General features: G+C 48.6%; 1 protein-coding gene across 1 annotated transcript in view; it reads left to right on the top strand.

Annotated features, from left to right (window-relative positions):
• The first annotated feature begins 13,749 nt into the window (after positions 1-13,749).
• LOC142303039 (alpha-2,8-sialyltransferase 8F-like) overlaps positions 13,750-17,461 on the top strand; it is a 294,952-nt gene continuing 291,240 nt past the window's right edge. Inside the window, exon 1 of the mRNA XM_075344138.1 lies at positions 13,750-13,847. Within this exon, the coding sequence (XP_075200253.1) occupies positions 13,750-13,847 (98 nt within the window). The remainder of the gene's footprint in view (positions 13,848-17,461) is intronic.

The following is a 17,461-nucleotide window of genomic DNA, read 5'->3' as shown; positions in this document are numbered from 1 at the left end:
CAGAACCCTTAAGAGTAGCAGTTGGACCTCAACCCCAACCTCTAGTGGTGGAAAGGAAAAAAATAATGATCCGCACCATTCTAGGTGACTTTCCCAAAGACTGGCCTATGCAGAATGGAGCAGTAATAGTCCCTGTGTTAACATTCCCACAACCTGTGGAAGAACCAGAACAGGAAAGGCTTACTGACACTGCACCCACTTCAGCATCTAGAGTAGCGCCTGTACCCTTGCCATGCACACGTAGAGTCTTACCAGCTACACCTGTCACAGAGGATGAGCAACCTGTAGAAAGTATTGCCATGTCACAAGTAGGGGAAGAAGGTCTAGAGTTGAGAAGGTCGACCCGGGTTAACTTTGGCCCAACGAAGGTATAGGGAAGAATGTTGATGGCACATGTAATGTGACAAATATAAGTTGATAGGTATCTGTGTTTTCCTTTATTGTTTTTCAAAGTTTATTATTATTTTTTATATAAAGTAAGTTCATAAAAAGAAAAGTTTTAATCAACCGGGTTTGAATCAATGGAGCAAGTCATCTGATCAAGAAAAGTTACGATAATGTGTGCACCAGGTGCATGGACCCCGTTGTTTATACCGTGCACCAATGTTTAGTAGTAAGAATGGACCATGGTCACGGGACTGGTTGTGAGCAACACAGACTTGTGTATTGTATATAGTTGCACCTCCTGTGCCCACCAGAGTCGTATTTAGAACACCCGGGACCTTAACCTGGTCACGGACCCACGGATAGGTATGCAGCGGGTTGTTTGGGTGGCGGGTTTGATGGGATCCGGGACGTTGGTACTGGACTGTCGCAGGAAGAGGCTGCAACGGAGCAGGTTGAGCCTCCGCTACCAACCCAACCAGTAGCGTTCCATCGTTGGAATGATGAACTCAATGGTTAATGTAACGTGTAAGCAAGCAGCCTCCCTAATATGGGATGAATATTGTAAATAAAAATGTTCTTTTCTATTTTACAGTTTTAGAAAAAAATAAAATAAACCCTGATGTCCTGTAGCTCGGGGACGATCTATGTTTAACCAAGGGGGAATGTGACGCCCCTGGACTATCGGGTCGTCACAGGGTATTGCACAATCTGCCCTCCCGTGCAGTATCCAGCTCCTCCTTGGTTTAGGGTCACTAACTAAATGGTGTTGCCTACATCAGCCAATCAAATCCTAGATACACTGTGTACCACACCCACCAAAAACACCAGTGAATGGCTTGAGTGGAATAGAGTCGCCCACCTGGTGGGTTAGGGAGGGGAGGTGAGGAGTGAGTTAGTCAGTGAGTTGCAGTCAGAGAGTGTGTAAAGTAGGAGTGAAGAGTGAAGAAGTGTCCCTTGAGCTGTGAGGAGCTCTTAGAGGACGGGAGCGGTAACTCCAATAAGGAGACTGTCTAGGTGGCAGACGGGGTCTGGGCCTAGAGGAGTGGACCCCCGGTCGCAGGGGATCATGGCAAGGGACACGGAACTGTCGAGAAGGACAGCCGGCGGCCCTGCACCATCACTGGGCTGGGACCAAGACACGACGGGGTACATTGACCCTAGGTCGGGGAGTAGTTTCATGCAACCCGATAATTTACCCATAGAGAACAGAGTCTTCAAGATCCGTTCCCAACCGCTCCAAAATCAGGGTAGTAGCGCAACAAGGGGGGTAGGACCTTCCACTCAAAACGGCCCAGAAAATCCCAAGCGTGAACTCTGAGAGCAAGGTCCCACACTTAGCCACAGTGGGGAGTGGGACCAGGCAAGTTTCGTATTACCAGGACCCAACAAGGCGTGAACTTACTGCCAGGAGGCAGGTCACAGATCACCAGGCAGCACCATTGCATACGAGACCCAAACTAAGCACCCCTTAGCGGCAGCGGTGTCCAGAACTTTGGTTTACCCAGTTGTCAGTGTCAGCTTAATAGACTGAGTGAGTATGCAAGTGGCCCCTTTGCATCAAACGGCACTTCCCCCCTCAAACACCAAGTCCCGGGGTTATTCCCCCTACCCGTGGAGGGTCACAACACCTGGCTGCCCAACTCCATCATCCCCAGGTACTCCCAACGGCAGCGGTGGTACTCCTAATTATCACACACCACGGGTGGCATCACGAACTCTATAACCTCCCCTGTAAATACCCTTTTCTATTTGAGAGGCTGCACGACCCCTGGGTCCAGAGACTCTCAAGCCTCTGAGAATCCGGATCCGAGCAGCTCGGCTGCTGGCCCGGGGGTGGTACATTTCCACAGTCAGTAGCTAGAGATGAGCCGAACCATGGATATTCAGGTTCGTCGAATCTGCATGGAATGAAAAAAAAAAAAGTTTTGCTTGACAACTGAACTTGACTCTAACTTGACCCCAGACAACAAACCCCATGCAAGTCAATGGGGAGGAGATTGAATGTGCTGTAAAATGATCGTAATACGGGCTAGGGGGCTGGAAAAGGAAGCTAAATGGGAGTAAGAGTAGGACAAATATACATTATGTGTTTCCCGGAAGATAACACTGCAGTCAGACTCTTTTCAGGACCTGCTCATTAAGCTCTATGAATATTCACTGCTTCCCACACCTACCCTCTGTGTCATTGTCTGTGATTGGTTGCAGACTGCTATACATTCCCCCCCACTCTCTGTGTTGGCTTCTGTGATTGGTTGCAGACTAGTTTGCTGCATGATGGTATAAAAATAAAAAACAATTTAAAAGAATGACTTTAGCTCCCGCCATAATTTTGATAAGTGTGGGTAAAACAGAATCTACAGACTGCAACACCCAGCGGTCACCTTTACCTTGGCTGGTTATCAAAAATAGTGGGGATCCCGTGCCTTTTTAATTGTTTAAAAAAAAAAAATCTGCATGAGGTCCTTCCCATTTTTGATAACCAGACTCGGTAAAGTTGACCACTGAGGGCTGGTATTATCAGGGTGGGAACAGTAATGGTTATTGGCCCTTCCAAGCCTAAAAATACTAGCCCACAGCCGTTCCAGAAAGCGTGTATCCATTAGATGCATCAATTTTAGCCCTTTACCTGGCTGTTCCTGGTGCGGTGGCAATCTGGGTAATACGATGTTGATGTCAGCTGTGATATGTAAAAAATCACAGCTGCCATCAAGCCCTAGATTAGTAATGAAAATGTGTCTATGAGACACCCCCATTACTAACTCTGTAAGTCAAAAGAAGTAAACACAAACACTGAAAACTCCTTTATTTGAAATTAAATATACACACACCCTCTTTCACCCCTTTATTAAACCCCCCAAAAACCCTGCAGGTCCAATGTAATCCATACTGCGCTCACCAATGCAAAATCTGCAGTGATGGAAAATTCGACCGATTGCTACAGCTTCTGGGACAGACTGACGGCAATGGGAAGCCCGGCTGTGAGAAGCAGTAACATCAGTGAGTTCACCGGTGGTCCCAGCTGGGTTTCTATGGAATTGTGATCTTCAGTGAATCTGCTTCCAGATTGCAGCAATCCGGCAGTCAGTTCACTGGAGCTCACACTGGTGGCTCCCTGTTGACCTCAGTGAATGCAGTTGTTCCGGCTGATGGATTTCCAGACTGATGCGCAGTCATGTACCACAAACTGACAATTCGGCAGTAAGGTCTTCGGAATTGACACTGGGGCTGCCCAATGCCATTGGTCAACTCAGTTGTACCCGCTGCTGGATTGCCGGACTGTTTGATTGTGGGATATAGCGGCACAGCAGTCCAGCAATTCGGCAGTCAGGTCACCGGACTTCACACTGGAGTACCAGACTGCTGTGCTGCCATGTCCTGCAATCTAACAGTGTGGCAATCAAGCAGTGGGTTCAACTGACTTCATCAAGGGCAGCGGAGAGCCACCAGTGAGAACTCCAGTGACGTGACTGCCGTATTGTTGGAAGCTGGACACGACCACACAGCAGTACGGTAATCCAGAAGCGGATTCACCAGTGGTCACAGTTGGCACCATAGGAACCTGGCTGTAACCTCTGGTGAACTCAATGAAATCACCGCTTCTCACATCCAGGGCTCTACTGTTGAACTCAGTGTAGAGATGAGCGAACCGGTCGCGGTTCGGCTCGAGTTCGGTTCGCCGAACGGGCGTCTTGTTCGAGATCGGTGAACGTTCGACGAACCAAACTCGAACCGCATAGGAAACAATGGCAGGCAATCACAAACACATAAAAACACCTAGAAAACACCCTCAAAGGTGTCCAAAAGGTGACAAACAACTCACAACACAACACAAACACATGGGAAAGTGACAAGGACATATACTCATGCGAAAAAAAAGAGCTGGACAAGGAAAAAGAGGAGGAGACACAGATATAGGCATGGCACGCCCTTCTAAAATCATGTAAAACACCGCAAGGTGACTCCAAGCGGAGTCTCCCTTTTTTCCAAAAATTGGGCCCCACACACACCCACCCCTTCAGTGGCAGCAGTTGTGCCCCAGTTGTACACTTCACAGCTAGATTTGCATCAAGCACATTCAAAATTATGCCATTCTTATCCGTCCCCAGGATGACACCGGGGTAGGTAGCAAAGTCTTTCCTGATCCCAGCGCTGTGCATCTTGGATCATTTTTAAAAACACAGCAAGGGTTACTCCAAGCAGAGTCTCCCTTTTTTCCAAAAATTGGGCCACACAGACACCCCATCAGTGGCAGCACTTGTGCCCTAGTTGTACACTTCACAGCTAGATTTGCATCAAGCACATTCCAAATCCACAAGCATTTACTCTCCCCAGGATGACACAGGGGTTGTAAATTCCTTGTGGATCCATGACTTGTTCATTTTGATGAACGTCAGTCTGTCCACATTGTCACTGGACAGACGCGTGCGCTTATCTGTCAGCACACACCCAGCAGCACTGAAGACACGTTCAGAGACAACGGTGGCAGCTGGACACGACAAAATCTCCAAGGGGGAAGTGGAGAGCTCTGGCCATTTTTCAAGATTTGAAGCCCAAAATGAGCAAGGCTCCATTTCCAAAGTCATGGCATCGATGTTCATTTGGAGATACTCCTGTATCATCCTCTCCAGCCGTTGACTATGTGTCAGACTTGTTGTCTCTGGTGGCCTTGCAAAGGAGGGTCTAAAAAAATTATGAAACGATTCAATAAAATTGCTGTTACCAGCACCAGATACGGTGCTACTGGTACGGGTAGACTGTTGAAGATGACGAGACCGTCCCATGTTTGTCAAGTTACAACTGGGAGAATCACTCCCTGCACCTGCACGGATGTTTGGTGGAAAAGCCGAGCTAAGATCGAGTAACAGCTTCTGCTGATACTCCTGCATATGTGCGTCCCTTTCTATGGCTGGAATTATGTCACAAAATTTGGATTTGTACCGGGGATCTAATAGTGTGGCAAGCCAGTAGTCATCATCACTTCTAATTTTGACAATACGAGGGTCATGTTGGAGGTAGTGCAACAAGAAGGCACTCATGTGTCTTGCGCAGCCATGCGGACCAAGTCCACGCTGTGTTTGTGGCATAGAGGTGCAAACCGTTCTTTCTTCCTCTGACATCTCCCCCCAACCTCTTTCAACTGAAATTTGACCAAGGTCTCCCTCATCTGCTGAGTCTTCCATGTCCATGGACAGTTCGTCATCCATTTCTTCATGTTCTCCTGCACCTTCCTCAACATTTCGCCTGCTACTATGCGCCCTTGTTGATCCCTGTCCCCCATGGTCCCATGCCTACCGCGTTGGTGATGATGAACGTCTGGACCTTGGTGATGTTGTTGTGTCTTGCGCATATGAATCCTCCTGTAATTCCTCCCCTTCCTGTTGTCCCACCCCCTGACTCCGAATAGTGTTTAGCATGTGTTCCAGCATGTAAATGACTGGAATTGTCATGCTGATAATGGCATTGTCAGCGCTAAACATATTCGTCGCCATGTCGAAACTGTGCAGAAGGGTGCATAGGTCCTTGATCTTAGACCACTCCATCAGGGTGATCTGCCCCACCTCTGCATCTCGTTGGCCCAGGCTATACGTCTTGACGTATTGCACCAGGGCTCGGCGGTACTGCCACAGTCGCTGTAACATGTGGCTAGTCGAATTCCAGCGTGTCGCCACATCGCATTTCAGGCGATGAACCGGCAGGCCGAAAGACTTCTGGAGCGATGCAAGTCGCTCAGCTGCGGCGGTTGAACGGCGGAAGTGAGCAGACAGTTTTCGTGCCCTGTTCAGAAGGCCATCTAGGCCGGGATAGTGTGTTAAAAATTGCTGGACAACAAGGTTCAACACGTGAGCCATACAAGGTACGTGTGTCACCTTGCCCAGGCGAAGGGCCGCACCCAGGTTTGCTGCATTGTCGCACATGGCCTTACCAGGCTGCAGGTTGAGTGGAGACAACCATTTATTAAACTCAGTCTCCAGAGCTGCCCACAACTCAGCCGCTGTGTGACTCCTATTTCCAAGACATGTCAAGCTAAAGACAGCCTGATGCCGTTGTGCTCTGCTGCCAGCATAGTAATGAGGGGTGCGTGATTCCTTCTGCGCAGTGAGAACTCTGGTGGCCTGACCAGGCAGGCTTGGGGCGGAGGTGGAGGACCCAGATGAGGTGGAGGAGGCAGAAGCAGTGGCGGAACTTGGACAGACAGAGGATTGACACACAAGTCGTGGGGACGGCAAGACTTGTGCAGCAGACCGTTCACCATCTATCACCATAGTTACCCAGTGCCCAGTCAGCGACATGTAACGTCCCTGTCCATGCTTACTGGTCCAAGTATCGGTGGTGAAATGCACCCGTTCACACACAGAGTTTTTCAAGGAAGCGGTGATGTTGTGTGCGACATGCTGGTGTAGCGCGGGCACACCTTTCTTAGAGAAGTAGTGGCAACTGGGCATCTGGTACTGGGGCACAGCGACAGACATAAGGTCTCTAAAATCCTGTGTGTCCACCAGGCGGAAAGGCAGCATTTCGGTAGCCAAGAGCTTACAGAGGGATAAAGTCAACCTCTTAGCTTTGTCATGGGTCGCAGGAAATGGCCTTTTATTTGTCCACATCTGAGGGACAGAGATCTGGCTGCTGTGTGTAGACGGTGTTGAGTAGGGTGTCCCTGGAAAAATGCAGGTTTGTGAGGAAAGTGCAGGCGTAGACATGATGTTGCCTTCATGCTATCGATGTCTGAGAGAGCTGTACACACGCACTTGTTTCCCCTTCCAAACCAACTGACGACCTACCAAGCAAACTGCCTGTTGCGGTTACAGTGGTGGAAGTTGTGCGTGGAAAACCAGGTGTGACAGCTGTCCCCACAGTCCTAGAAGATGAAGAGCGCGCGGATGCTCTGGAAGGGGCAGGCGGTGGATAATCCACTCCGCTAGGCCGCATTGCAGCACGGTGAGCTTCCCACTGGGACATATGATATTTATTCATGTGACGATTCATGGAAGAAGTTGTCAAACTGCTGAGGTTTTGCCCTCTACTAACAGACTCACGACAAATTTTACAGATCACATAATTTGGGCGATCTTTTGCTATGTCAAAAAAAGACCAGGCTAGGCAAGGCTTACATCCTCCTCCACCGTCTCTGTTGACCTCCTCGAGGGCATGACTGTGGGTTGACAGTAGGTGGGATCTAGAACTTCCTCATCAATTGTTGTGTTTGCACTCCCCTCACCCTCAGACCGAGCCTCTTCTTGCCCTGACCGAATATTTAATTTGTCATCCCAATCTGGTATCTGCGTCTCATCGTCATCAGTATGTTCCTCATTGTCTATTACAACAGGTGTTTCAGTTTGTGAATAAGGGTCAACATTATGCTCAGAAACTTGGTCATCACGGCCTGAATCTGAGTCACAAAGGTTCTGGGCATCACTGCAGACCATTTCCTGGTCTGTACTCACTGTAGCTTGGGAGCAGACCTCTGATTCCCAGGCTATAGTGTGACTGAACAGCTCTGCAGACTCAGCCATCTCAGTTCCACCATACTGTGCAGGGCGGATGGAGACTTCAGAGCTGGGAGAAAGCAAGTGTGATTGGCCTGACAACTCAGAGGACTGGTGTTTTTTGGATGCGGTAGTTGAGGTGGAGGAGAGGGCACTTGTTGGACCACTTGAGATCCATTCAAGCATTTTCTTTTTTTGGCCATCATCTACCTTTTTTCCAGTTGTTCGTGTCCGTAAAAAAGGGAGCACATCGGATTGTCAACGGTAAGTAGTAGACATCTTACTTTTGCTGGAAGATGGTCTATCTTCAGCAGATGTTAATGGAGCTTTGCCACCTTCCCCATGGACAAACCCTTTTTTTCCTTTTCCAACACGCCTCTTCCCCTTTCCACGAGCATCTGTCATTTTGCCACTCATTTTGATTGCGACAAGATTGTGCACTTAAAATGTGGTAGTAAAAATTGAGAGGTGGTGTAGATTGCAGCAGTGGTCTAGCTTTATTAACAGCAGAATAAACAACAATAACGATCACGGCCAATGAAACTATGGCCCTTAAACTGGCAGCATAGTTTGCTAGTATAATGGCTTAGTAACAATGAGTTTGAGTGTGCAATGCAGGCAGACGTGCTGCACATAGCTTTGCACTAGTGGGACACTAATGGAAGTCCAACAGCCACATTTAGGATGCCACTAAGTTTCCTCAGTGTTCGCTAGTATAATGGCTTAGTAACAATGAGTTTGAGTGTGCAAAGGGCAGGAGGGTACAGTGGCAGGGTGGTGGGTCTGGGTAGAGGAAAGGAAGCCTGCCTTTCTATCCCTCCTAATGGGGAAATGCAGCGAGGAAATCCCTGACCTTAGCTACACAGACGCTGTCATCTTGTGTAGCTGTTAAACTCTGTTTTCACAGCCCTGACTGTCACCTATGGCTTTGACCCTGCCGGTATTAGCCCTTAAAAGGACTGATAGAAAGTGCTATCCCTATTCTGTACAGCGCTGTGTATAGAGCGTACACAGCAGTATCGGAGATAGGAGCTACGCCAGTGATGACTGACACCCAGACGCAGAAGGCAGATAATGGCGTGCTATAGGAAAATGTCCGTTTTTATAATGCATGGACATGTGACATGGACATCCTATCACACATGCCGTTGCTTCTCTGGCTAAAAGTCCACTTAGCTGTGTGTGTGTCTGGGATTGGCTGACATGCTGGCCCTCCCCACTACACGCGCGCGCTTAGGGAAGGAAGACAAGGAAAAAAAAAAAAAATGGCGATCGCCATTATCCATACAGCAGTGATCTGAAGGCGCTGTTCACGCACACTATACACTGAAATTTCATAATACTGTGAGTCACAGAGTGACTTACACTATTACAGTGGAAAGCCAGCTAGGAATTAGCTGGTCTTTTTGCTGCTAGAACCATTCTCGAACGTATCTAGAACTATCGAGCTTTAGCAAAAAGCTTGAGTTCTAGTTCGATCTAGAACAGCCCCCAAAATCACTCGAGCCTAGAACTGGAGAACCACGAACCGCGCTCAACTCTAGTCCCAGGGACTATAGTTATCAGTCGCGTTTTCAGATACAGCAGACTCTGAATGGATCAGGGCCAGGTTCATCATGGGATGTCATTGTGTGTTACGTCTGACCTGCAGGGGTGTTTTGGGGTATAATAAAGGGGTTAAATGGATGTGTGCATATTTTACTTCAAATAAAGGATTTTTTGGTGTTTGTGTTTGTTTATTTATTTTGGCTTACAGGTTAGTAATGGGGGTCTTATAGATGCCTCCCTATTATTAACCTAGGGCTTCATGGCAACTGTGATTTTTGACAAATCACAGCTTTCATCAACCGCATATATTACCCCTATTTCCACTGTACCAGGGCAATCGAGATGAGCCCAGTAAATCAGCAAAATTGGCACATTTATTGGATGTGCCCCTTCTGGTTCAGCTGCAGGCTTGTATTTTCAGATTGGGAGGGGCCAACAAGTATGGCTCTTCCCACCCTGATAATACCAGCCCCCAGCAGTCAGCTTTACATTGGCTGGTTATCAAAAATGGGTAGGACCTCACATTGATTGTTTTAATCCCCTCTATTTTTGGTAACCAGCCAAAGTAAAGCTGACTGCCGAGGGCTGCGGTGTTACGGGGGGACGAGCAGATTAGGACCAGGGGGTATATATCCTAATCGCCAGTCGGGGCCCACCGTGCTCCAGATGACAATGGAGCTGCTGGCACCTGAGGGTTAGGCGGAGACTATAGAGCTGGATGGCTCTGAGATAACCCAGGAACTCTGGGAACCGGTCACGTGTGTTGGGACACGTCAGACCGGACGACAACCCGATTAGCGTTTTGGTGCACCTAGCGCTACACCAACCACGTGTGCAGGAAACACGTCAGGCCGGGTGGTAACCAGGTAGCGTTGACCGGAAGACCGCCACGAAAGCGCCCTGTCGGCCACGTGTGTAGGACACGTCAGGCTGAGCGGTCCTCCGATTAGCGTTTCTGGCCACCTCTCGACTGGCCACGTGTGTGTAGGACACGTCAGGCCAGATGGGTACACCAGTAGCGTTGACCGGGAAGCCGAGGCAAATAAGGAACACCCTGTTAACTCCACAGGGGTCCTGGAGTACGCTGTCCGTGCGCGTAGGGGGCACAACCGGACAGGTGGCGCAGCAGGTGCGTTGTCCGTGTGCGTAGGGGGCACAATCGGACAGGTGGCGCAGCAGGTGCGTTGTCCGTGTGCGTAGGGGGCACAATCAGACAGGTGGTGCAGCAGGTGCATTGTCCGTGTGCGTAGGGGGCACAATCAGACAGGAAGCACAGCAGCCGCAGCCCAGTTAACGCCACTGGGCTGCTATAGCAAGACTGGAACGGCAGGAGGGAAGCACGGCGCCTGACCCTGATGTGCCGAGCCACGAATCTTGGCGTGACAGGCACCGTTCGCCTAACCCTACCTACCGCTTCCCAACATAGGCTTATGCCGCAATGAGGCTCCAACATGGAGGTGTGCTCAGACTGAGCAAAAGTGAAGACTGCGCACCTCCATGTTGTCTCCAGCCCCTTTTATAACCTGGGTCCGCCCCAAACCCAGGGTGGAACCACCAAGGTCCAATAGCAGAGTGCCATGTCATCAGTGACGTCACATGCGACCTATCCGGAACCGCCACGTCATTGATGAGCTCATGGCAGCCACGCCCCAAACACTTCACCAGTCATCGTCTGACGACCAATACTGAGGTGCCAGATCATAGGGGCGGGCCTCTGCGAGCCAGTCCGGAGTTGCCACGTCATCAGGACACCTGACACCCTCTGCCCTATCAGGGCCTGCCACCTCACGGACATGCTCAGTGAGGTCCTTACCGGACCTAGCCTCTGGTGCACTAAGTGCCTGAGCATGCCCAGTAGCCTGAGCAACAGGCTCAGAAAGCAGACTATCAGTTTGAGCATGCTCAGTAGGCACATCCCAGAACTTAGACACAGCACGAAGTCCAAGTACCTGTGCAAAGAGGCTGTTAGGGTTAATTGTGGGAGCATGCTCAGTAGCCTGAACTGAGGACTTAGTCTCAGACATAACACAATCAGGCTGAGCATGCTCACTAGGCAAAACACCGGGCTTAAACTCTGGCTGGGGTAAATCGGCGCACGCATGCTCACTAGCCGCCTCTCCACACTTAGACGTGGTGGAAGGAACAGCCAACTGGACGACCCGAGGCACGGCCAAGAACGGCAGCCGGCGCCTGGGCGCAACAGGAACCGCAGCAGGCTGCTTGCGGCTATGGCGGCGCCGGTGCGTAACATGCGGCCTGTAGCTGCTGTTTTACCTGCGCTGGGCATGAAAAATAGGGAGGTGAGCCCAAGTCATTTTTTTTTTGCAGTGGTGTGTTGGCTAATCATAGCTATGCCAAAACTTAACATGACTGTGATGGGGCTGGAAATGCTCACACTGTAAAAGCTCGCTGACTGGCTTCTCTGCAATCTTCAACCAGGTACACTTGTACGCACACCTCTATCTCTAAGTGTACCCTTGTATATACACCTATATGCAATATTCTGTTTACACCTGTATGTCCACCTTTATAGATCCCTGCATTTAACCTTGTATGTACACCTTTGTATACCCTTGTATATACCCCTTTATGAAAACCTGTATGTAGACCTGTGGGTGCTATTTTATTTACAGTTATATGTACACCCGTATGTCCTCTGTATGTTCTCCAGTATGTACCCCTGTATTTATACCTGTATATACCCCAGTATGTTTACCTGTATTTACATGTGAATGTACCCCTGTATGCACACCTGTATGTACCTCTGCAGGTATCAATGTATGCACACCTGTAAATACATCTATATGTACAGTATATCTGTATTTACACCTCTTCAGGTACCCCTGTATGTACCACTGTATGTACACCTATATGTAAGTATGTACGTTCGCATGTAAGTACCCCTGTATGTACACCTGTATTTACCACTGCAGGTACCCCTGTATCTACACCTGTTTGTATATCTGTATTTACACCTGTATATACCCCAGTATATCCATCTGTATGTGTCGCGGGCGGGGAAGGACGCCGCTGCGCTCGCTAACGTTTGGGTCCGGCGCTGCTGCGATGGCTCGAGCGGTGGGCCAGATCCGGGGACTTGAGCGGCGCTCCTCGCCCGTGAGTGAAAGGGGTGGTTTGGTTTGGGGATTTAGTCCGTGACGTCACCCACGGGTTGTGGTGAGGTTGGGGCACCACCGCTGCTGGTGACGGGGATCCCGGGAGCGATGGCAGGGAGCAGCTAGGATGTTGTTTTCCCCTCCGTGGGTAGGGGGGTTGGTGGTCCCGGGGCCCGGTGAGGTGACGGGGAGGCAGGATCGGGAAGGTGCAGGGTTGCTTGGACTGTGCAGCGCGGTGCCGGATGGCACGGTAGTACTCACTCAGCCACAAATGTACGCAAAGTCACTGGTAAACCAAACGGCTGGAAGGACGGGTCCCGTAGCCGGCTGCTGTAGCTTCTCCCGGACGGTTGGTGGTGGCTGCCTTTCCCTGCACCTTTTTGTATGTTCGGTCCCGATGGATTCCCACTGGTAACCCGCTGCCCACAGGCTCTGGCCCTTGGAACTCTAGCTGTGGCGGTAGCTGTATTTCCTTTTGCTGGTTGGACGGTTGCCTTCAATCGGGTCTTGGCTGTTAGGAAACCCCTGGGGTTCCGGTCACTGATGGATTTGACCTCTAATGGCGACTCCAAGCTTGGTCGGGGTCCGCAGGCCCTGCCCGAGTGTGCTGGCTTCACTTCGCTCCCCGGTTCGGTACCGGCGGGCCACCGCCCGTCCCCGGTTCTACGGTTCCGCGTTGATTTGCCTCTCCTGCAGACGGCCACCACCGTCTGCCAACCTTGCTCTTAGTGCCCGGGCCACACACCCGGACACGGTCAGTTTACTCCTCTCTCCTTCACTTCCCTAACTGATCTCTCAACTCCCTTCCTTTTCCTGCCTCCAGGACTGTGAACTCCTCCGTGGGTGGGGCCAACCGCCTGGCTCCACCCCACCTGGTGTGGACATCAGCCCCTGGAGGGAGGCAACAAGGATTTTGTGTCTGGCTGATGTGCCTGTCTCGGGGTGGGGGTGTGTGTTGTAGTACCTTTGACGACCTGGCTAGTCCTGGGCGCCACATATGCACACCTGTAATTACAACTCTATGTACCCCTGTATGAACCTCTTCAGGTACTCCTGTATCTACATCTGTATGTACATGATGGCTGGGCAGGCTCTTTCCCTATGTCGCAGGCTGTAGTTACATCACTGGGCACAGGTAGGACGCACCTTCCCCAGGAATGTATCACTGTGATTATACAGCATCCTGACAGCTGGAGACACTGCGGACTCCGACCATGGCACGGTGCAGGCACCTCGTCCTCATAGTGCTGCTGGTGCTGACCTGCTACAGCTTCTACCAGACCCTACAGCACCGGATACAGGCCGCACACCGGTAAGTACCACTGATGGGAGCAGGAGAAAATGTGTGTGAGAGACAGGGAGGAAGAAAGAAAGAAAGAGAAAGAGAGAAAGAAAGAAAGAAAGAAAGAAAGAAAGAAGGAATGTGATTCTGGAAATACCCTCCAGCCTCTGATATTTATAGTGCCTTGCGAAAGTATTCAGCCCCTTGAATTTTTTAGCTTTTTCCCACATTTCAGGCTTCAAACATAAAGATAAAATGTTAATGTTCTGGTGAAGAATCTACGAGTGACACAATTGTGAAGAGGAAGGAAATTTATTGCTTAGTTTAAACTTTTATAAAAAATAAATAACTGTAAATTGTGGTGTGCAATATTATTCATCCCCTCTAAGTGAATACTTTGTAGCGCCCCCTTTTGCTGCGTTTACAGCTGCAGTCTCTTGGGGTATGTGTCTATCAGTTTTGCACATGGAGAGGTGAAATTCTCGCCCATTCTTCCTTTGTAAACAGCTGGAACTGAGTGAGGTTGGATGGAGGCGTTTGTGAACAGCAGTTTTCAGCTCTTTCCACAGATTCTCGATTGGGTTCAGGTCTGGACTGTGACTTGGCCATTCTAACACCTGGATACGGTTATTTGTGATCCATTCCATTGTAGATTTTGCTTTAGGTTTGGGATCTTTGTCTTGTTGGAAGACAAATCTCCATCCCAGTCTCAGGTCTTTTGCAGACTCCAACAGGTTTTCTTCAAGAATGGTGCTGTATTTGGCTCCATCCATCTTCCCATCAATTTTACCCATCTTCCCTGTCCCTGCTGAAGAAAAGCAGGCCCAAACCATGATGCTGCCTCCACCATGTTTGACAGTGGGGATGGTGTGTTCAGGGGGATGAGCTGTGTTGCTTTTATCGTTTGGCATTGTGCCCAAATAGTGTGATTTTGGTTTCCTCTGAGCAGAGAACCTTCTTCCACATGTTTGGTGTCTCCAGGTGGCTTGTGACAAACTTTAAACAACACTTTTTATGGATCTCTTTGAGAAATGGCTTTCTTCTTGCCACTCTTCCATAAAGGCCAGATTTGTGCAGTGTACGACTGATTGTTGTGCTATGGACAGACTCTCCCACCTCAGCTAAGAAACAACAAAGAGCCAGCACCAATGTGCACTAAGGCATCAAATATTCCAAACTGCATTATAAAAATTTTTTTTTTTTTTGAGATTTTTGGCAAAAAATTGCAATTTCTTGAGCTGCTTCGCCACGTCACGGCAAATCTCATTTGAAGCAGTCCTACACTAAAATATTTTTATAAAATGTGCCATGCGGCCTCACATATAAATAGCAGAACTGCTCTCAGCAGCACTCACCTGGTCTATTGCAGTCCCGTACCCATGACTGAGTCATGGCTGTGGGCGGGACAGGTCCAAGCAAATGCTGCATGAAGTATATATATAGCCTGTGGACAAAGCCTGATGACCCAATGTGAACAGTCACCAAACGCCAAAATCTATACAGATGGAATACATCCCAAATTGGGGTGCATAGCAAGGTGGAGGTCAACCACCGACCAATTCAACAAAGAAACAACAAAGAGCCAGCACCAATGTGCACTAAGGCATCAAATATTCCAAACTGCATTATAAAAATTTTTTTTTTTTTTTTTTTTTTTTGAGATTTTTGGCAAAAAATTGCAATTTCTTGAGCTGCTTCGCCACGTCACGGCAAATCTCATTTGAAGCAGTCCTACACTAAAATATTTTTATAAAATGTGCCATGCGGCCTCACATATAAATAGCAGAACTGCTCTCAGCAGCACTCACCTGGTCTATTGCAGTCCCGTACCCATGACTGAGTCATGGCTGTGGGCGGGACAGGTCCAAGCAAATGCTGCATGAAGTATATATATAGCCTGTGGACAAAGCCTGATGACCCAATGTGAACAGTCACCAAACGCCAAAATCTATACAGATGGAATACATCCCAAATTGGGGTGCATAGCAAGGTGGAGGTCAACCACCGACCAATTCAACAAAGAAACAACAAAGAGCCAGCACCAATGTGCACTAAGGCATCAAATATTCCAAACTGCATTATAAAAATTTTTTTTTTTTTTTTTGAGATTTTTGGCAAAAAATTGCAATTTCTTGAGCTGCTTCGCCACGTCACGGCAAATCTCATTTGAAGCAGTCCTACACTAAAATATTTTTATAAAATGTGCCATGCGGCCTCACATATAAATAGCAGAACTGCTCTCAGCAGCACTCACCTGGTCTATTGCAGTCCCGTACCCATGACTGAGTCATGGCTGTGGGCGGGACAGGTCCAAGCAAATGCTGCATGAAGTATATATATAGCCTGTGGACAAAGCCTGATGACCCAATGTGAACAGTCACCAAACGCCAAAATCTATACAGATGGAATACATCCCAAATTGGGGTGCATAGCAAGGTGGAGGTCAACCACCGACCAATTCAACAAAGAAACAACAAAGAGCCAGCACCAATGTGCACTAAGGCATCAAATATTCCAAACTGCATTATAAAAATTTTTTTTTTTTTTTGAGATTTTTGGCAAAAAATTGCAATTTCTTGAGCTGCTTCGCCACGTCACGGCAAATCTCATTTGAAGCAGTCCTACACTAAAATATTTTTATAAAATGTGCCATGCGGCCTCACATATAAATAGCAGAACTGCTCTCAGCAGCACTCACCTGGTCTATTGCAGTCCCGTACCCATGACTGAGTCATGGCTGTGGGCGGGACAGGTCCAAGCAAATGCTGCATGAAGTATATATATAGCCTGTGGACAAAGCCTGATGACCCAATGTGAACAGTCACCAAACGCCAAAATCTATACAGATGGAATACATCCCAAATTGGGGTGCATAGCAAGGTGGAGGTCAACCACCGACCAATTCAACAAAGAAACAACAAAGAGCCAGCACCAATGTGCACTAAGGCATCAAATATTCCAAACTGCATTATAAAAATTTTTTTTTTTTTTTGAGATTTTTGGCAAAAAATTGCAATTTCTTGAGCTGCTTCGCCACGTCACGGCAAATCTCATTTGAAGCAGTCCTACACTAAAATATTTTTATAAAATGTGCCATGCGGCCTCACATATAAATAGCAGAACTGCTCTCAGCAGCACTCACCTGGTCTATTGCAGTCCCGTACCCATGACTGAGTCATGGCTGTGGGCGGGACAGGTCCAAGCAAATGCTGCATGAAGTATATATATAGCCTGTGGACAAAGCCTGATGACCCAATGTGAACAGTCACCAAACGCCAAAATCTATACAGATGGAATACATCCCAAATTGGGGTGCATAGCAAGGTGGAGGTCAACCACCGACCAATTCAACAAAGAAACAACAAAGAGCCAGCACCAATGTGCACTAAGGCATCAAATATTCCAAACTGCATTATAAAAATTTTTTTTTTTTTTGAGATTTTTGGCAAAAAATTGCAATTTCTTGAGCTGCTTCGCCACGTCACGGCAAATCTCATTTGAAGCAGTCCTACACTAAAATATTTTTATAAAATGTGCCATGCGGCCTCACATATAAATAGCAGAACTGCTCTCAGCAGCACTCACCTGGTCTATTGCAGTCCCGTACCCATGACTGAGTCATGGCTGTGGGCGGGACAGGTCCA

Source organism: Anomaloglossus baeobatrachus, chromosome 4 (assembly GCF_048569485.1).
Source record: "Anomaloglossus baeobatrachus isolate aAnoBae1 chromosome 4, aAnoBae1.hap1, whole genome shotgun sequence".
In the NCBI taxonomy this organism is placed as follows: Eukaryota; Metazoa; Chordata; class Amphibia; order Anura; family Aromobatidae; genus Anomaloglossus; species Anomaloglossus baeobatrachus.
This window is presented reverse-complemented; position numbering and strand designations above follow the sequence as displayed.